The sequence below is a fragment of the Corylus avellana genome, chromosome ca3 (genome assembly GCF_901000735.1).
Source record: "Corylus avellana chromosome ca3, CavTom2PMs-1.0".
Lineage (NCBI taxonomy): Eukaryota > Viridiplantae > Streptophyta > Magnoliopsida > Fagales > Betulaceae > Corylus > Corylus avellana.
The window spans coordinates 30,678,471-30,704,180 of record NC_081543.1 but is presented as its reverse complement, the minus strand read 5'-3'; the positions used below and the strand labels follow the sequence as shown (position 1 = coordinate 30,704,180).

At 36.1% G+C, this 25,710-nt stretch overlaps 3 protein-coding genes across 3 annotated transcripts; 1 reads left to right on the top strand and 2 right to left on the bottom strand.

Moving 5' to 3' along the window:
• Nucleotides 1-784: 784 nt before the first annotated feature.
• On the bottom strand, nucleotides 785-9,117 carry LOC132174796 (ABC transporter F family member 3). Its single transcript, XM_059586476.1, has 18 exons — nucleotides 8,792-9,117; nucleotides 8,068-8,283; nucleotides 7,543-7,732; nucleotides 6,665-6,873; nucleotides 6,361-6,519; nucleotides 5,749-5,877; nucleotides 5,552-5,653; nucleotides 5,278-5,424; nucleotides 4,957-5,019; nucleotides 4,687-4,733; nucleotides 4,501-4,560; nucleotides 4,204-4,286; nucleotides 3,851-3,945; nucleotides 3,491-3,577; nucleotides 3,042-3,129; nucleotides 2,510-2,595; nucleotides 1,241-1,303; nucleotides 785-1,116 (listed from the first exon to the last, which is right to left on the bottom strand). Exons 1-18 carry the CDS (start codon nucleotides 8,993-8,995, stop codon nucleotides 997-999), a joined length of 2,148 nt encoding a protein of 715 aa, XP_059442459.1. The 5' UTR covers nucleotides 8,996-9,117; the 3' UTR covers nucleotides 785-996.
• A 1,439-nt stretch (nucleotides 9,118-10,556) lies between these two features.
• LOC132176613 (glutamine-dependent NAD(+) synthetase) lies at nucleotides 10,557-18,406 on the top strand. Its single transcript, XM_059588870.1, has 13 exons — nucleotides 10,557-10,975; nucleotides 11,386-11,691; nucleotides 12,043-12,266; nucleotides 12,507-12,610; nucleotides 13,213-13,347; nucleotides 13,578-13,746; nucleotides 14,259-14,394; nucleotides 14,924-15,062; nucleotides 15,409-15,585; nucleotides 15,953-16,120; nucleotides 17,326-17,421; nucleotides 17,735-17,863; nucleotides 17,979-18,406. Exons 1-13 carry the CDS (start codon nucleotides 10,782-10,784, stop codon nucleotides 18,201-18,203), a joined length of 2,202 nt encoding a protein of 733 aa, XP_059444853.1. The 5' UTR covers nucleotides 10,557-10,781; the 3' UTR covers nucleotides 18,204-18,406.
• Nucleotides 18,407-20,213: 1,807 nt separating this feature from the next.
• LOC132173813 (endoplasmic reticulum chaperone BiP) lies at nucleotides 20,214-24,422 on the bottom strand. The gene is made up of 8 exons (XM_059585425.1): nucleotides 24,196-24,422; nucleotides 22,756-23,023; nucleotides 22,455-22,669; nucleotides 22,124-22,366; nucleotides 21,509-21,988; nucleotides 21,264-21,418; nucleotides 21,078-21,160; nucleotides 20,214-20,973 (listed from the first exon to the last, which is right to left on the bottom strand). Exons 1-8 carry the CDS (start codon nucleotides 24,251-24,253, stop codon nucleotides 20,469-20,471), a joined length of 2,007 nt encoding a protein of 668 aa, XP_059441408.1. The 5' UTR covers nucleotides 24,254-24,422; the 3' UTR covers nucleotides 20,214-20,468.
• Nucleotides 24,423-25,710: the final 1,288 nt, after the last annotated feature.

Below are 25,710 nucleotides of genomic sequence, written 5' to 3'. Positions count from 1 at the left end.
CATTAGTGCAAAGCAAATATTTTATTATTATTATTTGTAAAAATAAAAAGAATATTTTCTAATGAAATAAATAAACATTAGAATGTTTTCAAAATACCTGATTCACTAAATACATTTTTAAATATTGTTTTTTTTTTTTTTACTCCATTAAAGAATGAGCATGCCTACATTAGTGCAAAGCAAATATTTTGGGATACACTGATATTTAAATTTGGAGTGAGATAGAAGAGAATAAGATCCTCTCTATTTTTAAGTAAAATGAATATTTATTTTACCATCAAATTTGTTTTATTACATTTAACGGCGTACAAAATATGAGCAGATGAAGTGGTGCCCATGGATGCACAATTTATATGCCTGTTGGATTCTGACATTCAAGATTTTATTATGGAGAAGCCTCACTGATTCATTCTCTCCTTTTCTACAGACTGCAGAAGGTATCGGCTATGGAAGCACTCAAACAAACATTTCATACATCAAATTCCATGTGGTAATGAGAACTGAAGAAAAACAGTATCATCTGTGTTCAACAGCCACTCCAATGGCAATGGCAAAACTATTGAAAACAGCCATCTACAACTCTTCTAAATCCAGCCAATAAGCGCGATGAATCTGAATCTGGTTTTAAATATGGAACCACAAAATTTTCAAAAAAAAAAACATGTTTCCTATTATTTAGACCAAATATTACATGCACATGTTCTTGATTTCTTTCAACTTTAACCTATGGTATGATGAAATAGATTTGGAGCCAGGAATGGTCACAAGGGCCATTAAAAATTGAAGATAGAATAAACATATTGTAGAATCAAAATATATTTGCCAAGTGAACACAGCATCTCTCATCCTTTTAGCAGAAAGTTACCACCTATGATGGCTGGGACAACCTTCAAAATTGTTTCTACAGTGTTCTGTAAGTGCTGACATCCCTGTAATTTTTGGCAATCAAGGGTAGTCCGCAGCTTGAAAAAGATTGAATCTGACAACCTTTTCCGATTACGACTGCAGTATCTTCTTATAATCTTGGAATGTGCCGTGAAATGGTGTTACCTTTCCTTCTGATACTGCCCACAGCTCATCTACACTACCTGATATTAGGTGCTCATCGTGGCTAACCTGCAAGCAACCAAACATATACAATTTATACCCAAAACAAGATATAGAAACGCAAAAGCCATCTTCATTGATTTGCTTGATAATGGGTGGTGTATAGGAGTCATGAAGAGCCGAGGTGTCATACCATGAGAATGCCTCCTTGAAATAAAGCAAGACCCTGAATTAGTGCCTCCACAGCATCCAAATCCTAGAATTTATGCAAAAAACGAATCCCCAGTCAGCTGTCAACAATTTCATTTGATACAAGTAGGAATCTATAATAAACTGTATTTCCGTAAATAAGGCATCAATTGTTTCGACAGAAATCCAAACCAAGGAACACATGCAAAATATGCTGTTTCACGAGGTGTATTACCATCAAATGTGTTCCAGGGCATGTTTGATAATTGATCATTTGCATGATATATGAACATGAGATGAATAGCCAGCTTATTAACCTTAAAAAGAAGTCCTTAAGTTCACAAAACACATAAAAAAACTTCAAAAATTTCATTACATAAGAATCAATCTCCTTTTGCTGCAAAACATTATCCTACAGTGAAACTTTTAGTACTTGCTCCTAGAATTAAAGTTCCCTTTGCAAAACGTATCAACAAATTTCAGTTCTCCAACAGAAAAAACAAACTCTTGGAAACAAAGGTTTTCATGATGTTGAACATGTACAATTACAGCAATTTCAGTATGCCTGGCTAATTAAATGTTCTGTGATAAATAAGATAGACAACAAGATATCCAACACACCCACTCCAGCCTGAGAGAGAGAGAGGAGGATGCTTCTCCAGTTTGGAGTACTTCAGATACCACTACCAAAAGATCGTGATCATAATATTGTGCTCCAATAATATAACTGTGAAGTTCTAGACCATTTCTAAAATGTAGTTTCCAAGGACAAGAAGGAAGCTTAACTGGACAAAATGGAGTCTATATTGAGAATCACATGGATATATCAGTCTATTGAAACTGTTATTAAATGATCCAGATTCCCAATAAGGACCAATTGCAACAGTAGACCAGCCAGGTCTTCTTAAGGATGCAATAGACCAGCCAGGTCTTCTTAAGGATGCAATCTAGAAAGACAGGGATACACTTATTACCTTCAGATTGTGTCAAAATGATGCAATTCATTATTGTTACTCTGAGGGAATCAATTCTTGACTCTTGGATTATGAACTTTTCTAATTAATTCCCACATTAAAAAAATATTGTGAGGAAAACAGTAATAATAATAGAAAACTAGAACATTCCAACATGAAGCAGCTTTCTTTCCTAGGAAAAGCGATAAACTGAAAAGGTCAAATACTACTACAACTACAAGTAATAACGACCAAAAAAAACCCCCCTCCTCCCCCCCAAAAAATAAATAAATCAAGTGAAGAAAAAGATAATGACTTACCAGATGATTGGACGGCTCATCAAGCAATATTATGTGCGGTTTCTTGAAAGTTATCTTCGCAAACGCAACTCTGCTTTTTTGACCGCCTAATATATCATTCAGAGAAATTACATAATTTAGTGTTTCAAGAACTTATCCAAAAAAAAAAAAAAAAAAAGAGTAGAGTATTTAGAGAATAAAGATACAGATCATAATTGCAACTGGTGAGTTACACAGCACCCAATACATTTTGAACCACAACTGCATCCTCCACCTCGTTTTTTTTTTATAAGTACATCCTCCACCTCGTTGTTACGGGGAGAGGAAGTGCCAAGAATTAGAACTCATTGGCATATAATTGAGATTGGCACTGTGACTAACATCCATAATCCGAATTTAAGTTCACATGCTCGTTTAGAAAGCATGTAACTCAACTAACCAGTACTCTGTCCTACTTGAGGTCCAAGTCAAATCCTAGATGTAGAACATCAATTCCAATCTCCACTAAAATATCTATCTTTATTCCTAAACAAGTATAGTAAGGATCAGATACCTGACAAAGTGTACATTGGCTGAAGTGCAAGATTTCCAGTTACACCAAATGAACCCAAGTGAGATCGGAGCTTCTGTTCAGGCACACCCTGCAAGAAAGGAAATTCTAATAAGAATTTCAATCTTTTAATTGCAAGCATGGCTGTTCCAAATAGTAAGACAAAGAACTTACTAGGTTCCCGGTAACCTCTAAAGCATACAAGGGGTTGATTAAAACCATAGAAACCAAAGAAAGAAAAAAATTTGCTATATCTTTATCTAGATTGGAGATCTCAGTACTTGAGGTTAAAATCTAACATCATAATTTTCCTAGCAACCTATCCTGGAATAAAAGATGCAACATGTAAATATTTCAGCATGTAATTGTTCCCTTAAACAAAAATAACCCTTAAATAACCCATGGGAAAACAATCGCTAAAGTCCTCTTTAAAAAGTAGACAGCGAACTCACTGGGAAGCAGCGCATCATATACAAAAGGGGATTTGTAGATAAGTCGAGCCCATCAACATGGTGCTGACTAAAAACAGCAATCCGAACCTGTAGACAGAAAATAAGTCCCATCAGATAAAAGCAGACAAAGCCAACAGCAATATTGCAATAAGTTGAAGAGATGAACACCAGGTATTCTGTGCTCTTACATAAAATGTAAAAGAAGAGACGAATGCTAGTCTATAATGCCACAACAATATAAAACAAAACTTCAGTAGAGAAAGTCATAGAGAATGCAGTTACATCTCATTGCAACCTGAATCAATAAAATATAAGCTTGTTATTTAACACTGCTGATATGAAGACCACAGTATAATGTACCTTAGCAGATCGGAAAACAGTCCCAGAGCTTGGTTGTAGTTCCCCTGCTATTAGTTTGAGTATAGTTGATTTGCCGATGCCATTTGGGCCAACCACTGCCAACCAGATTAATGTTGTGCTTATCATTGTACTCAAGGCACTAATTTATCATGATTATAATCATATCCTCAAACGAACATATTGCAAAACATGAGGTGTCCCAAAAAAAAAAAAACACTAATAAAGAACCATCATGATGAATTTCCATCTTCCACCAGAAATATAATATCATTTACTATAAACATAAAATGTATATATGGATGAGGTAGAAGAGTAAAAGCATGAGTATTCAGTGGGGGAACTAGCACGCTTACTTGCAATGCGGCTGTCTAAATCGATCCCAAAATTCAAATTATGAAACAATATGGGCCCCCCAGGATAACCAAATGATGCATCGCTGCAATCAAATGTAAGAAACATCAATACAATTCAACAAGTTCCATCTCACAAAGTAGTAATCCTAAAAGTTCACACAATTAACTGTCTATATGTCTATAAAAAGTAATCAAGAGTTTTCAGTACTCAGAAGCAAATGCTGTCTACAATCATAAACTAGAGACTTATCACTAAAAACAGAAATTCAAAATTTTTGCTACATGAGCTCAGCAAACCTGAAACTTATTATAGGGGGACCTGGTCTGTCGTCTGGAGTTGGGAACTCAAATTTGTAGCTGCAAACAAAAAAAGTCAAATAAGTTTTAAACATGCATAGCTAAAAGGAGAGATGGAGCAAACTCGTGCAAAATATTCTACATTTCCTCAATGTAATTTAACCATAAAAGGAGAGCTGTGCATACTCAGGGTCATTGACAATTTCATCCACGTGACCCATCCGATCCAATGCCTGAAGAAGCCAAAAGGATAAGCGTAGGCATATAAATTCATTTATGACGCAAGGCTCATAAAACCAATCAATAGTTTAAAGAACCTAAGGAAAAACTTGTCACGCTACTTTTGAAGTTGTTTGAGTGATGTACACCATGGCCAATGAAATGAAGCGACAAGCCACAGCTGTTATAAGTTTCAAGAATTTGATTTAAGGACCAAATATTAATAATAATAAGTACCTTGATTCTTGACTGGACAAGAGATGCCCTCTTTGCATTGTAGCGGAACTTGTCAATAAAGGCCTGCAATAGCAAAAAAATATATATATTGCAATCAAATACAAGTTACTATAATTTGGAAACACTGGAGGAGAGAGAGATATTGCGAAATTTTAAACATAAAGCAATGTGACGGGCTACATGGAAATAAAAAAACCACAAAATAATAACATTTAACTTGATCTAGTCAATATAGACATCATCAAAGCTACAGACAGATATATCCAAACAAACAAACCACACAAACACGAACACACACTTAGATAATAATGGAATAAAGACCTGCATATGAGCTCTGGAGCGTTCATTTGCCTCAAATGCTTTCTGTTGGTTCTTAACCTGTTCCTCTCGTGTCCTCTCAAACGTATCATAATCCCCCTTGTAAGCGGTCAGTTTTTGCCCATGTAAATGAAGAATATCTGTGACTACCTGAGAATATAGTGAAGTTGAATAGACATATCAAAAGATGTTGTGACACAGGTTACGGAAAATTAACAGAGTAATTAATAATACCAACTTCTTCATATTAGTAAAGCAAGGGGTGCTGGTTTACTACCGTGTTCAAGAACTCTCTTGCATGCGAAACAACTATGAAAGTTTTTGGCCATTTCAAAAGGTATGTTTCCAGCCAAAGGACCGCATGAAGATCAAGATGATTCTGAAAAAAATAATTAAAATTAATAAAAAAGTATGTCCCAAATCCTATACAACAGAACAAAAAATCTCTAAGGCAACGCATAAAATAGAACGCACAGTGGGTTCATCGAGTAGCAACAAATCAGGCTCTATAAACAACGCACGCGCAAGAGCTATTCGCATTCGCCATCCTCCAGAAAAAGCTTTTGTAGCCTTCTGCTGCATCTCTTGAGTGAAACTGAGGCCCTGAAAATAGTTCAGTTTGGTAAGATAATAACTCAGAAAAATAGTTGATAATATAATAATAAAGCCAAAAAGAAGTTTAATTAAATCAGCTTGATTAGGAGGAAAATTCATGAACCAACAAACACCAAAAATGAACAAAGAGACATAAACACATGCATTTTTTGTTTCTCAATGACCCAGTCAACCAACTGGATTTGAATGGCATGTTTCATTTACTAACAAGCAAGATCTTGCCATTAATTTACTGACAACCTACAGGATTTAATGAAAATACAAGACTTTCAAGTGATTCATCAGATCACCGCAATGTTCACATCCTGTACCATATTCAACTATAGCTGAAGTGAGCTCCCAAGTTACAGCTCCAGCTTGCCAAATATAAATTGAAGCTTAAATTACACCCCTTGCGCTTCATTAATAATATTTGAAATTACTTGTCAAAAAAAAAAAACCACCAATAATGCAAAAGACTCGTGAACTGACCGCAAGAATGGAAGCGGCACGTGACTCGGCAGAATCAGCATCAATTACATCAAGCCTTTTGTATATCTCATCAAGCCTTTGTGCAATGGCATCTTTGTCAATCACCTGATTCAGCTCCCCATTGCTCTTTCCAATTGCTTCCTCAAACTCTAATTCTCTCTTCAGGGCAACCAAAAAATTGTCAGTAGGTCCACTAAAGAAGAACATAAACCTCAATCCAAGCAGAACAACAAAGAGAAGGCAGTCAGAAAGCTGAAGACCAGAACCAAAGTAGTTCTCAAGGTTCAAACAGTATGTATTCAACCTGTTGGGCAACCAGACGAGTTTCTTCTTCCAAAAGCTGTGTTCTCTCAACATCAGTGTTAAGAACACACTGCAATGCTGTTGTATCATCACCAACCACTTCTTGCTCGACATGCAATATCTGACAGTTGTCAGGAATACCATCAATTGCATGCATAGCCATGTACCTAAGGAAAGTTGTTTTCCCTGTACCATTTCTTCCAACAAGGCCTGCATCCAAATTGCAGTATGTAAAAGCACAAACAAAAGAACTGCAACATAATTATTACACCTAGAAAACTGCCAATAGCTATAAATGCTTTTGAGATCATCAGAGAAAATTAACCTTAAATTAACTGAGCCTAAACAAATCTGGAAAAGGCAGAGAAAGGATCTCAAACTTTTGTGGACATGTTAACATGGGCGTAGTCTTAGCAAATAAAAAAGTTTATAATCTCATGGGCCAAAACCTGGAGAGGAACATTATGAACCCTTCTACAGTGATTGTAAACTGAATCTCACTAATGCACTGCACTGACAATAATAGTACAGAAGAACATTATTGTGTAACCAAAGCTGAAGCTAACATTATCAGCCTTTCCAGAATGGCAATTCGGTGAGCTGTTCCACCATAAAGAACAGGCAGATTCAAACGCACTCAGGAGAAAACACATATCAGCTCACATAAACATGGCAAGACATACAAAGGAAATCACCAATTCAAACTAACATTTTATACCATTCTCTATATATGTTGTCAACCAGCAAAGTGAAAATTTTAGCAATAATGCAATCCATCTAAAACATGCATATCTTTTGATTCTTATCTTCCTCAACTTCAGTCTCCATTATTTCTCTTAGTGTGAAGCAAGTGTCATGAGGAACTAAAAGAGAACTCACCATAGTGCCTTCCAAACGACAGTGTGATTGAACCATCCACTATGAGGTCACGACCACCCACAGAGATATCGAAGTCCTGCATATGGATATCCTTGACAACCGGTCCACCACCACTATCATGAGTTACACATACAACAGGCATTCCTGCTCTGGTTGCTTCCATCTCTGCTAAATGCATTCGGTATTGTGCCTGGATAATTAAGGATACACTACTTAGAACAAGAGCAAAACTAAAGACCCAATTTGTTGGGTCATGTATGTCATCACCATATAGGATCTCAGCTCAATCTAATTATATCTGCAGTCAACAAGGCTAAACAATGAGGCAAAAACTCTGGCTTTATGATGCCAAAACCATGTCATCCTCATATAGGATCTCAGCTCAATCTAATTATATCTGCAGTCAACAAGGCTAAACAATGAGGCAAAAACTCTGGCTTCATGATGCCAAACCCATGCATTACCAATAAGATCTGGCATCTGGAATAACTATGGAAACATAGTTATCTCTTATTATATTTTTACCTCTCTTTGGCGTTCCTCTTGCCGCTTTTCTCTTTCTTTCTTCCTTCGGTCACGTTCAGATAGTCCAGGACCATCCATCAGCTCAGGTTTCTTCTTTGGAACTTGCTCCTCATCCATTCCAGCATTCATTCTGAATGGAGTTGCAAGGCTCCGCACAGTTGCTGTAGGTTTGACCAACCCATGCTTTCCAAATTTTTCACACAATTTGCTGCAAGCCTATCATAAACTTCCATAGAAATTAAGAATGGCAAACAAAAACAAAACACTTGTTCAATGGGCTCAAAAAGCAACTGTGACTAATAATTTATATTTTCATATAACTATTCAGAAAACATAGACGATGAAAGATTATGTAGTATTTTGAATCCTTAAAGAATTCATACTTCCATGGCAGAAATACCAAGAGCCTAATCTAGAACATAGAATTCAGAAAATAATGAGAAACCCAATATTCCCAATCCCAACCTATTTCCTCTTCCCAGAATTTCCTAGCAACCAAACGGGCCAAAAGCCAATATTATGCTAAGCTGAGCAAACACACAAAGATACACTTCCCGACCAACCAAACGGGCCAAAACCCCAAAAATACAAAACTTTAGCCGCGCAAAAAATGTGAAATCCAATACCCATAAACCTTATGCTTTATCACATTTTCATAAAATTTGCGAGCAAACAATCGGGCCGAAAGCGAAAAGCTTTACTGGAATGAGAGAGAGAAACTCACCGAGCGACACTCGGCTAAGTCGTCGACGCATTCGGCGGCAACGAGGAGCTCGCCAATGGCGTCGAAGGCGCCTTCTCCGTCGTCACCGAAGTCGAAGTCCTCATCGGCGAGGACGTTTACGATGTAGTCGATGATCGGCTGATCCACGTCCTGGGCCCTCGGGCCCAGCACCTCGTGCACCACTGAGCTAGCCACCTCCGTCATCGTCTCGGCCTCAGATAGATTGATAAACAATTTTTCTAGATTATACGATTAGGGTTTTCTTGCAGATATTGGAGCCCCGAGAAAGCTCTTCTCTGGCTCTCCGCTGAACTATGTGAATATGTGAGCTTCTCTTCCTAGATGGGGCGGGGATGCATGCAAACGATGGCGTTTGGGTGAGGGAGCAAGGACAGGATCCTCTACAATTCCTCCTAATTGCAGCCCATCCAGCCGTTCATTTTGAGTCGTGTCATAAATTTAAGGGTTAATAACATTTTACTACCTAGATTTTCACCTTTTGTTTTTTTTTTTTTTACATAGGTTTCTCGTATCATATATAGTACCTGACTTATGGGTAAAGATCAATTTAATACATTTTATAAGCTGAACTAATTTTGGCCACCCCATGTGACTATGTCTGCTTTATGGGGTCTCAGCCACCCTCAATAGCCAAAATGGGAATAGCCAGCCGCCCTCATCGACCAAAATGGGGTGGCAAGGCCACCTTATATATTGTCTTTTTCTTTTTTTCAATTTTTGATTTTCTAAATTATTTTAATTATTTTAATGATTTTTTTTTAAAAAAAAATTGTTAGAACACATGGCATGTTTTTGTTACAACACATGTATGTCCGTTAGTTTGATTGATGGAATGATGACAGTGATACTAAACTGGTATTTACCTATAATCAAATATTATTTGTGAAACAAATTAAAATCTAGGTGAAAAAAAAAAAGGAGTGAAAACCTAGGTGCTAAAAAGGTTATTAACCCTAAATGTAATTTTTTTTTTTTTTTAAAAAAAAGAAGAATATTTCCTTTCACATTGTTATTCTTTGTAATAACTATTTATTTTTCAAATAAAATATTTATTTAGCATACCAAATGGACGTTAAGAGCATGTGTTGAGATTGTGTTTGAGAAATATAGTTTTTAAGAGCCTATTTGAAATTACGTTTGAGAAATAAAGCTTTTAAATTAAAAAACGCTTTTAGACAAAAGGTTCATTTTCAAGCTTTTGTCAAAAGTCTGTTTTGACAATTTTTATGTTTTTTAAACCTTTAAAAACGCTTTTAATTTTTTGATCAAACGAATACTTTTTTTTTCAAATTGACTTTTTTAGTATTAAAAGTACTTTTCGACTCTTCAAACGCAATCATAAAACAGACTCTTAAAATGTGAGGTTAATTTGTAAGTTTATAAAATATTTATCACATCAATAACTAAAAGAATTAAATTTAATTATAATTGACGCAGCTTTATTATATATTTAAAAAAAAATTATAATAAAAGTTGTAGTAGTTAAAATATTTTTTGCGTGACGTTTTTTATTTTTTTTAATATATATGTTTTTAAGCGACTTTACATGAAAAATACCTAAAATACCTAAAATACCAATAACACATATTGCAAGCGAACTTCGTCGTAACAACCCATCATATTGCCTCTACAACAACTTCCAGAAAATTTCCCGCTTTTCTTAACCCGTCCAAGGATCCGGGAGTCGAAACCCGTCCAACACTCGCTGCTTACTAAATTCCAAACCGTTGCCCAAATTCCAAATTCCAAATTCCAAATCCCCCAAAAGTTTATATAAACCCTTCAAACACAGAATCCAATTCCACATTCCACAATTGATTCACAAGCATCGACGAGGTGAGGGAAAGCCCCAATCTTTCATTTTTCTCAGCAACCAAATAGAGCGTTACACAAAGTTTTTGTCTTTTCCACGCAATCCACTGCTTTTAGTTGTTTTGTTTGAGTTCATAGAAGAAGGAGACTGTTCGAGATGAGGCTGTTGAAGGTGGCCACGTGTAATCTGAACCAGTGGGCTATGGATTTCGATTCCAACTTGAAGAATATCAAGGAGTCCATAGCCATGGCTAAGCAAGCCGGTGCTGTGATTCGGCTCGGCCCCGAGCTCGAGATCACTGGTTATGGCTGCGAAGACCACTTCTTGGAGCTTGATACCGTCACTCATGCGTAAGTTTTCTCTACTTTGTTGCTGTTATAGTGTAGAGAGTTTGGTTTGGTTTTGGTTTCTCAATTGTTGTTTGGAAAAGTCGTAAACTTGGAGCTTAATTGAGAAGAAAGTGTGGGGAGATGGGGGTGAATTATGTGATACAAAGGGTTTTTACTGAATGAAATTGGTTTATTTGTTGATTGCTCGTGGGGTATATCAATTGTAAAACCGTAAATAAAAGAGAGTGTTGTTAGGTTTTATGGGTAAATGATTTAACGGATGACATCATTGATAGTTGTGTTAAAATGTTTTTTAAGTCTTATTTTGGCGCCCAGTTCTTGTTTGACGAAAACTGGTTTTGAAAATCGCTTTGTTTTCATGAGAAGATATTTTGATTGCCTGCTGATGGGAGTGTTTGATGTGCTTGCAGATGGGAGTGTTTGAAAGAGATATTGCTTGGTGATTGGACTGACGGCATCTTATGTAGCATTGGCATGCCTGTCATCAAAGGGTCGGAGCGTTACAATTGTCAAGTTCTATGTTTTAACAGAAAAATAATTATTATACGCCCGAAGATGTGGCTTGCAAATGATGGCAATTACAGGGAACTCCGATGGTTCACGGGATGGAAGGAAAGAAGCCAACTTGAGGACTTTCAACTCCCAATTGAAATTTCTGAGCATATATCACAGAAAACAGCGCCTTTTGGCTATGGATTCGTCCAGTTTCTAGACACGTAAGTGACAACATTACCAGCAGTTGTCCTTCTGGTAACTTATACTGCCCGTCTCTTTTGTAGTTACATGCAGTGAAAGGTTGGATAGGCAGGTTCAACTGAAGTTATGGAAAATTGTGTCACTGTACATAGCCCCTTTTATTATTATTTTGTTTTGATATAAAGAAATTAGATAGAAAATCTCAATCCCTCATTCTTCCTATAAAAGTTCTCTTATAGATAATTCCCATAGGTGCATAGATATCAAATAATTGCAGAACTCATGGACATTATATGAACAAATTTGTGGGTTTCTCACTTTATCAGACCCTTGATGAAATATTAAATGTCAAGCATTTTTTTCATTGCTAGAGCTGTTGCGGCTGAAGTCTGTGAAGAGCTTTATAGTCCTGTTCCTCCTCATGCTGATCTTGCGCTGAATGGGGTTGAAGTGTTTATGAATGCAAGTGGAAGTCACCACCAACTCAGAAAGCTTGATATTCGTCTTCGTGCTATTATAGGTGCTACTCATACTCGTGGAGGGGTTTACATGTACAGCAATCACCAAGGATGTGATGGCAGCCGCCTTTACTATGGTACACGCTATTTCTTAGTTGAATATATTATTTGCAATTTAGTGTTGCTATTTATTTTCTTATTAGGAAAAACCTTGAGCAGTCTATTTTCCTATCTCTAAACATTTTACCTTTTGTTTGGTGCTTGTTTTCGTTTACCTATTCTGCTAACTCCACTATTTAATATAGTTTTTTTTTTTACTTTTTTCCTTTTGTGAAGTTGTTGTTCAATTAATGTAATTAATATGTCACTTGTCACAGATGGATGTTCTTGCGTTGTTGTAAATGGAGATGTGGTTGCTCAAGGCTCACAATTTTCTTTGAAGGATATTGAGATTGTGGTTGCTCAAGTAGATCTTGATGCGGTATGAAACATCTTGCATTCCTTGTGTGTGCATGTGCCTATGTCGTTGCTTGATGAATGTAATAAACAAAACTATGTAGGACGCACCCTAAATTTCAAAAGAAAGTTGCTGGAGTGATGGAATGCAAATTTTACATTGCAATATATAGTGGCATTCATTCAGCAATATCAAATCATATATACAGGCACTATATGAAATAGCTTCAATTTATGTTGATAAATGCTAGTGCATAAGCATGTAAGTGTGCGATTTGGGTTTGTCAACTAAATTGCTACTTTGAAAATAAATCACCCATTTCCTCTATTTTCAGCAACAATTATGTATTGCATCAATGCTATTCTATGATTCATATTTACATGTCACCCTGTTAATGTATGAGTTGTTTGAGTATGTACTGGTTGTTGTTGGTGGTTTGCTTAGCAAACCTGCTTATACAAACAACTAGATAGGTCTCTGAAAATAGGCATTTACTTTGATACCCGTTCTGTTAATCTGATATTAATTCTATCGATTCAAATTCATTGCATTTCTTTGAATTATAACTCTGCGTTGTGAATATAAATAATTGACCTTTGTTCCTTAACTTGCTTGCTTGATCACAGGTTGCTAGTCTTAGAGGATCTATAAGTAGCTTTCAAGAGCAAGCAAGTTGCAAAATTAAAGTTCCTTCGGTGGCGGTACCATACAAGCTTTCTCAGCCTTTTACCCTGAAAATGTGTCCTTCTAGTCCACTTAAGGTTAGTTCTTGGTTCAGAAAGGACTATTTAACCAATCTCATATTGGTGGGATTAAGGCTTCACTGTAATTGAATAACTTTATTGAAATAGCAGTCTTGCTTTCGCTTAGAAATTCTCTGCAAATGAGTTTAATTTGATTTCATTTGTGATTATGGAGTTTTTGTCAGTGGAATTCTTTTCACAAGAATGTCACTAATTGCCAAACTCGTTCTAAATTGAACATGATTCAGATCAAGTATCATGATCCTGAGGAGGAAATAGCCTTTGGACCAGGTTGCTGGTTATGGGATTATTTAAGAAGAAGTGGAGCTTCTGGTTTTTTGCTTCCTCTTTCTGGTGGAGCAGATAGCTCCTCGGTTGCTGCTATAGTTGGCTGCATGTGCCAGCTTGTCGTAAAAGGTTGGTTTTATTAAGCATAACATATCGATGCTGTACTCTTGTACTGTGCATTTCATATTTCTGTTGACTGTCAACTTTTGTTTCAAATAATTAATGGGCTACATGCTGCATTTAACATAAAAGGACCATTATTTCTGGACTTAAAAAAATTTCAGAAAGGACGTTAAATATGGGACATTATTTGTACATCTATTTTAGCCAAGAGTGGTAATCTGAAGATGTTACCAAAAAGTATGTTATTGTTTGGAGTGGTCTCTTTGTATAGAGAGGAGGATATTTGTGTTGAATTGGTCAAGTTGATTATCAACTTCCTCCAGAGCGTGAAACCTTTGTACTAGGGTTGGTAAAGTGTAACTTCTGTGGGGTTCCTGGCTGTATCTTCCCTGCCAACTGCCATAAGTACTAGGGGTGCAGCAGAGGCTGGAAGAGAGCTGGACATATTTTAGAACCCTGAACCAAGTGTTGTATTTTCTGATTGTAAATTATTAAATGTGATGCATATTTACATGCAGAAATAGCAAATGGAGATGAACAAGTCAAAGCTGATGCAATTCGTATTGGAAATTATACTGGTGGACAGTTTCCTACTGACAGCAGAGAATTTGCAAAACGCATATTTTATACAGTATTTATGGGATCTGAAAACAGGTGGGTCCATGTACACGAAACCCATGCTTTCTTGTCGTGTCATATTTTCTTGTTGTAATTGTGTTAAAATAGGTACTCCATGGTCAACACCAGAATAAGCATAATTTGTCATTCTTTTTTTTTTTTTTTTTTATTTATTAAAAAAAAAAACTTCTAAAGTGCCAGGCAACTCCATGTGTGGCTTGTATTGAAAATCACTGTATTTAAGTTTTGGCATTTTGACTGGATTATTATTTGCTGGCCAATGAAACATTGTTACCTTATGAGGCCCATCAAGGAGTGTATATGCGTTCTGTAGAAAACCATAGGTAGTGAGAAGGCTGTATGATATCTCCAAGGAAAGACGCCAGGATTCATTTCTTATAAATAGTAACACAGAAAAGATTTTGTGATATTAATAGGTTTATTTCTTGTAGACTGCATTTCAACAAGCCAATTAGATTTTAATTGAATAAGTTCCTTTTCAGATATTATTTCAGCTTACACGCTGAGAGTATTGTAGTCCAGTAACAGGGTTTGTTCCTTACAGTTCTGAAGTCACAAAGTCACGAGCAAAGGTACTAGCAGATGAGATTGGCTCATGGCATCTTGATGTTTCCATAGATGGGGTTGTTTCTGCACTTCTGTCTTTATTTCAAAACCTTACAGGAAAGCGACCACGCTATAAGGTAAAAAATTCTGTTTCTGGCATTGCTATATAGTCCATCACTTCCAATTATACTTTTTGTTTTGTGCACAACAATTTAGGGTCATAGACCAAATCACTATATTGGCTTAGCTCCACCTTTTCAAGGATGTGTGATTTTAATGCTATAGAGAGATTGTGTTTCCTTTCTTTCTCTTTTTTCTTTAATATGTTTTGTGGGGTGATTATCTGAGAACTTGTGTTATGCTTTTCATGTGATACATTGGGCCTTTGCTTAGGTAAAGGAGTAGATGTTTGACCATATTAACATTAGCAAGTGTAAGTAATTATGTTTGAATAATTCTTCAATCTGCTGTTTGTTTTCACAGGTAGATGGTGGATCTAACAGTGAAAACTTAGGTCTGCAGAATATTCAAGCTCGAATCAGAATGGTGCTGGCTTTTATGTTAGCGTCACTCTTGCCATGGGTGCACAACAAACCCGGATTTTATCTTGTTTTGGGTAGCTCCAATGTGGATGAAGGACTGCGTGGTTACCTAACAAAGGTATCATACAATTTTAACTTATGCTACAGGTTAGATATGCTTAGACAACGTTCTTTATAGCAGTGAAAATCGTTAAGGGGTCATCTTGATCCATGTCTGTCAGGTGTGGATTTGTTCTTCTTTTTTATTTTTCCCCTCTCTAGGTTTTATATATTATGTTGAATTTTTTGAATGGCTTACTCAAGTTCTGGTTTCAACTTTGTGACATATACTCAATATTTGAGTTGATTGGGTGATTTCTCTATTCTGTATAATGTTGATTTGCCTAGATTCTGTCATAATTAAATTATATTAGAACTCATATTTATCTTGACTCTGTTGTTATATTTCAACTATGCTAGAACTCATGCTCATCTCTTTTACTCAGTATGATTGCAGTTCAGCAGATATTAATCCAATTGGAAGTATTAGTAAGCAGGATCTTCGAGCATTTCTACGATGGGCTGCCATCAATCTTGGTTTCTCATCCTTGGCAGATATTGAAGCAGCTCCACCGACTGCTGAACTGGAGCCTATACGTTCCAACTACAGTCAGGTAATGGATTTTCTTTCATTTGTGTAATTTTTCTGGTAAAGAGAGTTAAATGATGGGAATAACCACAAACAATATTCTTTCTTCCATTTGATTTTAATTTTCGGTATCTACCATTCTTATAATTAGTTTTCTAGAATATTTGGACATGTTTGATAAACTTTTGTAAAACTCTTTTCACTTCTCAAATATTGAAAACTCTTCTCAAATACTAGATAACCTAATGGTTTTTTCGATGTGGCCCCACCGCTTAACACTTTCAAAAAAACCCCAAAAGTCTTCTCAAAACACAAAACACTTTTCATAGAACATTTTCAAAAAAAATAAAAAACAAAACACTTCTAAAAAAATAATTACTATGAACTTCCAGCGGCCTTGCAATGGCCGTTAGGAACTTCTAGTGGACCCCGCAATGACCTCCACGAACCTCTGTCAGCTCCATGGTGGCTGCATGAACTTCCGACAGCCCTGCAGAGGCCGCCATGAACCTCTAGAGGCCTCCACGGTGGCTGCCATGAACCTCCGACAGTCCTATAGTGGCTTCTATGAACCTCTGGTGGCCCCATGGTGGTTTCCATGAACCTCATACGGCCCATGGTGGCCACCATGGACTTCCTGTAGGCCTCACAATGGTTGCCACCATCGTGGAGGGTAAAATACAATAGTTTTTCTTTTTCTTTTTTCTTTTATTTTGGTGAAACATTCTTTAATTTTTTTAATTTTAAAAATATACTACTCAAAATTTTACCAAACAAATTTCGTTTGTAAACCCTACATACAATACTTTTTTCAAATGTGGCCTCCACCAAATCAATTTTCAAGCTTTACTTTTTTCAAAACTCAAAATCCAAAACACTACTCAAAACTTTAGCAAACGGACCCTTTGTGTTTGCTTAAATAATGTCCGTCTCCTAGGATGCCCACATCAGATAACATGGATTGTCGACAATGTGGAGGCTAAATCTTTGTAGTATTCAAAGGATCAAAATTCTTCATCTCAACACCTAGTTAATGGTTTGCTTTTGGGTGTCTTGACTTGCATTGACATTCTTTGCTTTAGCATATGCAAATTTTCTTTCTTGTTATGTTTTATTTTGGGTGAAAGAATAAGTTATAGAGATAGATAAGTCAATATCATGCTTTTGGTGGGAAGTCTAATTCTATGTTGTATTCATAAAAAAAGTCTAATTCTATGTTGTGTAAAACAGCTAGATGAAGTGGACATGGGAATGACATATGAGGAACTCTCCGTCTATGGAAGGTTGCGGAAAATTTTCCGATGTGGTCCAGTATCTATGTTCCAGGTCTGTTTTAGGTTTCACTATTTCTCTCATGGAGCTTCAATGTTTTTACTTCCTCTTGAATTAGTCTATGCCTCATTCTCCCTCCTTCTAATTTTATTCTTACCGTGCTTTTTTCACTTTTCTCTGAGTTTGTTCTCTATTTTTCTACTGGTTGTTTGCTTGGATTGTGCCCCCTTATCATCTTTCAATGCATATGAAAAAACTTTTTGTATTACCAAATCTACAAGGTGGTTTGATCCAATTATATTTTTATAGCTAATCCAGTCATAAGAACTCATCAATTTTGTTTTTGGTGTTATTTCCCTTGTTGCAGAATCTCTGCTACAGATGGGGTGCAAGATTAACTCCATTGGAGGTGGCTGACAAAGTAAAACACTTCTTCAAGTACTACTCCATCAATCGACACAAAATGACTGTATTGACACCTTCCTATCATGCTGAGGTAAGTTTGGCTGAAAGAGCCAGTTCAACATCAAATATTTGTCCAGCAAACAAATCTTTTACTCTGTTGATCTAAATCCAATAAGAGCTTACACCTTTTTTTAAATTAAATGCAGAGTTATTCACCCGAGGATAATCGGTTTGACCTTCGCCAATTTCTCTACAATGTAAGATGGCCATATCAGTTCCGCAAGATCGATGAACTCGTGCGCGAATTGGACGGTGACAAAGTTGCCATTACAGAATCAGGTGACCATGAAAACTTGGGAGCTACATCAGATGGTGGAGGAGGGCTAGGAGTTGCTGCAGCAGGCTCAGGCAATCCAAATGTTGGGTTGTAATTGAAATAAAATACAACCTTACGTGTGAACTAAATTGGTGCAAATATATTTGTTTAGTTTCTATCTCATTATGCTGGTTTATGTAATTAGATTGTATTCTTAACCATTTTTCATGGGTAATTATCACCCCTAATAATTGTAACTTTGCCTCATGTCAAGGCTACTCTATATTCATTCATAGATTTAAATAAAAATGATTTATAATATCACGATTTGAATTAAAGAAGGCTTGAAACAACTCACTTGTGCATGAAGAATGAGCTAATTTAAGTTCCATGTAATTAACAAGTGGATTTGGTATCTAGTTTCCTCCTTAATTAGCTCTTTATATTTAGTTTTTCTCTAAAATTCTAACAAAACTCATGAGAACACTTATTTAACAAGCTATCTTCTCTACTTTATATTTAACTATTGTCATTTATGCTCCTTATACATTTCAAGAGCCAAAATGTTAAAGTTATATAATTTTTTAAGTTTATTTTTTACCCTCTTCTCTCTTGATTGGTTTAAACTAATAAAATAATAATATTTAATTAAAGTAGAGAAAAGTATAGTGAGTCTAATGTTTGACTCATTTTAAAAGTGGCTCTCTAAATTTGATAAAGTAAATTTTTTTCCTCAAATCTAACTTTTATTTGAATAGTCCATTGTAAATGCTCTAAGTTCACCAATTACAATTTAGAATTATATAATCATAATTATTTGATATTGTCTGGCGTCATGTTAGAGTCCAATAAAGAGTATATTTCCGTAGATTTTATAGTCCAATAAATAATTAAATAGTTATATTCATTCCGTAGTAGAGTTGTCCAATTAAGTCTATTACATAATCAATAGTATATTGTTTCTCTATTTAAAGGAAAATTATCAATGACAAAGTAGGAGTTTATTATTGTCTTATAATATAATTTACTGTGTTTTGGAGGTCATAGCTCCCTCGAAGTAGCCATTGAAAATCACTGCTTTTTCTAAGTAGCCGATTTATCAATTTCTATGTTTTGTTATTAGTTTGTTTGCATCAGCATTTTTATGTAATTGCTTTTAGGGGAAAGTATATTAACCATGTCTAACTGTCAAACAATTTGATTAAAAAGGTGGGAAGGGGCCAAATTGTTCAAATTATTTTTAATTTAAAAAAAAAAAAAAAAAAAAAAAACTGTCAAACAATTTGCAATATGTTTCCCAAATTTTTAATTATTGCAATATCCCTCCCAAAATTACCATCGAGTTGCAATGTCCCGATTTTGCATAGAAAATGACAAAAATATTCCTGATATAATTTTCTTTAAAAAATAAAAATAAAAAAGACAAGATGAGAGACAAAATCAAGGATACTATTTTTCTTGCACAACAATTAGTTTTTTTTTTTTTTTTTTTTCCGAGGCATTACAACAATTAAAAGTTCAAATTACTTGATAATTAGAGCGGATAGATTTACCCCTTTTTTTTTTTCCTTATGATGAGGGTGATGGGAATGGGGCCTACACGTGCGATCCTTCAATTTTCCACATATACTGAACAAGAGTTTGGCTTCCCTTTGAAAATTTCTTGTGAAAAAATAAATAGTAAATGGGATGATAGGATATGAAATAATTATTATTGAATTTTGATTTAATAAAAAATTTAAAAGTCACGTCCAACAAAAATGAGGTAAAAGTCTTCTTCCTAAGATTTGAAAGATAACTTTTCTTAGATTAATATTTCAGTTTTTTTTTTTTTTTTGGCACCAATAATTTTTTACAAGAAAATTTTTCCTCTGAGACAAGCCAAACTTACTGAACAAATGTGGAGATGGTGGTTATTCCACAAATGGCACATTTTGAACTTTCGAATCACATAATAGGTTTATGAACAAAGTTTTTTTTTCCCCAAACTGGATTAAAAAAACATTTCTTGTATGTGTGTCGGGATGTAATTCTCGCATTTCTTCCGACAGTTTGGAGAAAAAACTTTTTGTCGCAATTCCAATAACCAAAAACATATCCCCACACATAGCCATAGGCACAAGAATTGCAGCTAATCAGGAGTAGACTTGAAAAAAAGAGTTGTTCTAACAAAAAGGAAACAAATATAAGTAATAATAACAAAACATCTGAAAGTATCTTCACCTCAAAAAACGAGCGAAGTAGGGGGAATTCTTCTCCATAACTTCCACCACCAGAAAAAATACAGTAAAAAGTCTCATCGCCTCCTAAAGCCTATATCCTCGTATCCTCGTTTCGAGTTCCTGGTTTCTCATCACTACACGATGAAATTGGAACTTGTCTACAGCTCGTCATGCGACTCTGAGTCCTCATCCTCCTCCCCAGATCCGCCACCCGGGGCTCCACCCGACCTCTGATAAACGGCGGTAATGATTGGGTTGCAAACGGCTTCCACCTCTTTCAGCTTCTCGTCGTAGTCCTCCTTCTCAGCGCTCTGGTTGTCGTCGAGCCATTCAAGGGCGTCCTTCACAGCGGACTCAATCTTGTCCTTCTCATCGGACTCAAGCTTATCAGCAAGCTTGTCTTTGTCGTTGACCTGGTTCTTCATGTTATACACATAGGTCTCAAGGGTGTTGCGAGCATCAATCCTTTCCTTCACCTTCTTGTCTTCCTCAGCAAACTCTTCCGCCTCCTGAACCATGCGGTCGATCTCCTCCTGGCTCAAGCGACCCTTGTCGTTGGTGATGGTGATCTTCTCTGATTTACCAGTGCCCTTGTCTTCCGCCTTAACATTTAGGATACCATTTGCATCAACTTCAAATGTGACTTCAATTTGAGGGGTTCCCCTGTTAAATTGAGGTGTGAAATAATGTTAAATCCCATTATAACAGAAGTTGAGGCAAGCAAACTTTCTAATAAGGTTTAACAGAAGGTGAAAGCAAAAGCAAACCTTGGAGCTGGTGGAACTCCAGTTAGATCAAATTTCCCAAGATTCCTGCAATCCTTTGTGAGACTCCTCTCACCTTCAAAGACCTGAGATATCATAACAGTAGGCATCCCAACTAAGATTTACACAGTTCAAAGCATCAAACTTGATGTGCTGGAAGGGAAGTAAACAAGATACAAGAACCATTACCTGAATGGAGACGGTAGTCTGCTGATCCTGGTAAGTAGTGAAAACCTGAGATTTCTTTGTTGGGATAACAGTGTTTCTAGGGATCAACTTGGTCATCACTCCACCAACAGTTTCAATTCCAAGGGTCAGAGGAGCCACATCCAGGAGAAGGATATCTGCATCCAGAATGCCACATTTTTCAATGCTTCCCCATTTTCATAAATAACATAATTGCTGGCATCATAACAGAAAATGAGAAGTAATACCTTTGGTTTCTTCACCACCCTCTCCACTCAAGATGCTTCCTTGAACAGCAGCACCATAGGCAACTGCTTCATCTGGGTTCACACCCTTGTTTGGCTCCTTCCCATCGAAGTAGTCCTTAAGAAGCTGTTGAACCTTTGGAATCCTGGTGCTTCCACCAACAAGAACAATCTCATCAATCTGGTTCTTTGCCAATCCAGCATCTTCCATAGCCTTCTTCACGGGTCCCATGGTCTTTCTGAACAAATCATTGTTCAGCTCCTCGAACCTAGCTCGGGTCAGTGGTTCAGAAAAGTCAACACCATCAAAAAGTGATTCAATCTCCACACGGACTTGGTGCTGGCTACTAAGAGCCCTCTTGGCACGCTCAGCTTCCCTCCTCAGCTTTCCAATAGCTCTGTTGTCCTTGCTGATGTCCTTGCCATGCTTTTTCTTAATCAATTTGATGAAGTACTCCATGATTCTCATATCAAAATCCTCACCTACAAGGAAATAGATCTTACTTCAGCACAAAATTTAACATCTTAAGACATTATAAACACTTCAGAATCTTTAGACATTCTTCTACAGAAAAAATAATAAAGAATAAAACAGTGGTTAAGAAGATATGTTCTCACCTCCAAGATGAGTGTCTCCATTAGTGGAGAGAACCTCAAAAACACCGTTATCAATGGTCAAGATACTGACATCAAATGTCCCACCACCCAGGTCAAAAACAAGGATGTTCTTCTCCCCGCCCTTTTTATCCAAACCATATGCGATGGCGGCTGCGGTTGGTTCATTGATAATTCTGGCAACATTCAGTCCAGCAATAATACCTGCATCCTTAGTAGCCTGCCTCTGGGCATCATTGAAGTATGCTGTATATTGAATACAAAAAAATAATGAGTAAAGCCAAAATTAACAACATGAGGGAGAGGTACAATGTTATAGTGAAGATCTACCCACCAGGAACAGTGACGACAGCATCCTTGATTTTCTTCCCAAGGAATGCTTCAGCTGTTTCCTTCATCTTAATCAGAATCATAGCACTGATCTCCTCAGGGCTGAAAACCTTGGTCTCACCATCCTTAATCTTGACTTGAATGTAAGGCTTTCCATCCTTATTCACAATCTTGTATGGAACAAGCTTCATGTCCTTCTGAACCTCCTTGTCTTCAAACCTTTTGATAGAAAAACCTCAGTTACTATTGTTTTCAAACAGAAATTCAAATAATCACAATCAAACAAGCTGAGAATGACAACTCACTTTCTTCCAATAAGCCTTTTGACATCAAAGATGGTCCTCTCAGGGTTGACAGCTGCCTGGTTCTTAGCAGCCTCACCGATCAATCTCTCACCGTCAGTGAATCCAACCCATGATGGGGTGATACGGTTTCCTTGGTCGTTGGCTATGATTTCAACATGACCGTTCTTGTAGACACCAACACAAGAATAAGTTGTGCCAAGGTCAATACCAATGACTGTTCCCAACTTTGTGGCTTCCTCTTTCGCAATGGAAATTGCGAATAGACATCCTGTTATTCATCATTTTCCATATTAATTACCATCCAAAAAGAATTCCAACAATTTTCAATCCAAAAGAAGCAATCGAAGCAAAGACAAATACATCATTATATATATATATATATCAGTCAACGACAAGATCTAAGGAAAGAATGCTAGGCATTAAGGCCACTATTTACCATAAAGTACAAGACAAACTCAAGCTGTTTGAGCAACGTAAAAATCCGATTTTCTGTCTTTTGAATACAAAAAGGATCAACACTGGAAATCTATATTAACTTTGATGATCAGAAGAGAATATCCAGATTTATGCTCATTTGATCATCATTCTTGTACACAAAACTAATAAACCAATTGATGAACATTGCACTGAACCTCAATTTTCTTTACTAAAAAATAGTTGAAATACAATATTGCTAAAAAAACTATCAACAATTACGTGGATTTATTACATTTCAATAGAATCAATACGATAGTCACTGTTCATTTAAAATATTTATTGCGGTAATCATTATAAATATCATCATCATTTAGTTTTTCAAATTGATTGCTTTAGCACGCTACAACACGAATCTAAAGCTTTGAAAAACACACGCACTGTTTAGTTTAGTTGACTGATGTTAGTTACATTTTAGTTATACAGCTGTCAATATTGTTGAGATAGTTGAGTTAGTTATTCATTCTTTCATTTTATAAATATAAGATTCCTTTGTAATCGCAATGAGATCAGTATTCATCTCCATTTTACTTTCTCTGTTTTCTCTCCTCCTTATCATTTAGTTTCTTCATATTGAGAAACTGTTATGTATTCAACAATTTGCAGCTCAATTAAGCAAAAAACAATAAAAATGAAAACAGAGACCAGGCAATTCAGTCCGATGCTCAGAACAAAACAGATCAAGGTTATATAAACAACCATTTCGACAAATTTTTATCTCACACACTACACAGAGAGATACCAGAAAGTCCAAGCCACTCACTTGGCTAACCATTCAAGAATTTTATAAATGCTATGCTTCTAAGATCTCTGCAAACATCAATTTCCTATCTAACACGCCAAAATCCGATCAGATCTAACGCTACGATCGCAAACATACGCTCTAATGCATCAAACACAATCAAATCAACGATCACAAACAAGCAAAAAGAAAATCAGATCTGAGAAACGAGAAGCATCATTTACCGAAGAGAAGAATCGCTAGTACGACCAAGGAGCCGCGTGCTCTCCACGAGCCAGCCATATCGTGTGATCTCTCAGCTCTCGCTCTCGCTCGCTCCCTCTCTACCTCTCTACCTCTCTCTCTCTTTTTGGCTCTCTGCTATTCAAATGGAGCTCCTGAGAATGAGCGTGTGTGAAGCGGGTCGAAGAGGCTTATATAAGGCCTTGGCTTGCTCTCAGTTGAACTGCGCGTGAGGATCCAAGCGGTTTTATAGGCGCTTCGCGTCTAGTGTCCGTGTCCCACGAGTTCGCGTGTAGACTCAGACGAAAGGCAATTTGTGCGAACATGTCATAGCTAGTGACGTGGACCAATGATATTGCGAGGAAGTGCTCACTCCGCCAATGAGATTAGGTCTCGTGTTGGGATGATCTCAGCCGCTCGTTTCCAGTGTCCCACCGGCATTCTGTTTCCTTCAAAGTAACGAAAAATTATTTGATCTACGGCCCTTATACGACGGACGTTTCTCGGCCCTTCCTGAACGACAGGGATTTCATGAATGAAAGTTGTTGATATTATGGTAAATATGTCCTTGAGTCAATACGTTAAAACCGTCTTACCAAAAAAAAAAAAAAAAAAAAGTTAAAACCGAAATTTTTTTAGTTTTTTTTGTTAAGCTTTTTACTTTTTGGGTTAATCAAAATGCCGAATAAATCTCCGTCATTAAATTTTTGTAACGCCAGTTAATCTAAAAAAAAAAAAGCACTATTTTGTCATGTCAGCATAGTAAATTTTTTTTAATTTAATTTTTCTTTTTTAAAAAAAAGAATGGGTGTCTAGCAGTGGGGCTACCACCCCCAACCCGGGGTGGTTCATGGCCACCCCTTGCCCACCCCTGGGGTGGCTTGCGGCCACCCCATAGGAGGGGGAGCACCACTAATCACTCCTTCAATTTTTTTTTTATTTAATTTTTAAATTAAATTAATAAAAAAATTATTATGTTGACGTGGTTAAACGGTGTGTTTTGATTTGAACTAACTGGTGTTACAAAAATTTAATGATGGAGATTTATTTGGCATTTCGACTAACCCGGAGAGTAAAAAGTCTAAAAAAAAAAAAAAAAAAACCTATGGATTTTTCAGTTTTCATATTAATATAATCATATAAAAAATTTAAAATCTTAATCATTGAGTTTAAATTAAATAACTCCTCATTTATCATTTTAAAAATGTGATAAAATATAATAAATACTAATTTTAAAATAAAAATAGGTTGGTAAAAGAGATAACTACTAATGTGATAAAATCTCAACTACTTAATTTGAAATCAATTGATAAGATGTAAGTTTGAGGATTTTAGAAGCTTCTAGTACAATCTAATCACTTGAATGTGAAAGAAAAAAAACAATATTAATTAATGAAAAAAAAAAAGTTTTCGTTTAAACTGTTTATTATGTGGAAATTTAAGTATTAATTATCAATTTTTTAAACAAGATAAAGAAAGAATTAAGAGTATACTTCCAAACAAATTCTCTCCTACAG

What these genes read in the sequence shown, in the direction of transcription:
- LOC132174796 (XM_059586476.1), bottom strand. Translation starts at nt 8,995, where the DNA reads ATGACGGAGGTGGCTAGCTCAGTGGTGCACGAGGTGCTGGGCCCGAGG. An exon ending in ACTTAGCCGAGTGTCGCTCG is followed by an intron (nt 8,284 to 8,791) that starts GTGAGTTTCTCT and finishes AGTTTATGATAG; the next exon opens with GCTTGCAGCAAATTGTGTGA. An exon ending in GTCGTTTGGAAGGCACTATG is followed by an intron (nt 6,874 to 7,542) that starts GTGAGTTCTCTT and finishes ATTTGGATGCAG; the next exon opens with GCCTTGTTGGAAGAAATGGT.
- LOC132176613 (XM_059588870.1), top strand. Translation starts at nt 10,782, where the DNA reads ATGAGGCTGTTGAAGGTGGCCACGTGTAATCTGAACCAGTGGGCTATG. An exon ending in TTCGTCCAGTTTCTAGACAC is followed by an intron (nt 11,692 to 12,042) that starts GTAAGTGACAAC and finishes TTTCATTGCTAG; the next exon opens with AGCTGTTGCGGCTGAAGTCT. An exon ending in TGCGTGGTTACCTAACAAAG is followed by an intron (nt 15,586 to 15,952) that starts GTATCATACAAT and finishes TCTTTTACTCAG; the next exon opens with TATGATTGCAGTTCAGCAGA.
- LOC132173813 (XM_059585425.1), bottom strand. Translation starts at nt 24,253, where the DNA reads ATGGCTGGCTCGTGGAGAGCACGCGGCTCCTTGGTCGTACTAGCGATT. An exon ending in TGGAGACACTCATCTTGGAG is followed by an intron (nt 21,989 to 22,123) that starts GTGAGAACATAT and finishes ATTTCCTTGTAG; the next exon opens with GTGAGGATTTTGATATGAGA. An exon ending in GGGTGGTGAAGAAACCAAAG is followed by an intron (nt 21,419 to 21,508) that starts GTATTACTTCTC and finishes TTCTGGATGCAG; the next exon opens with ATATCCTTCTCCTGGATGTG.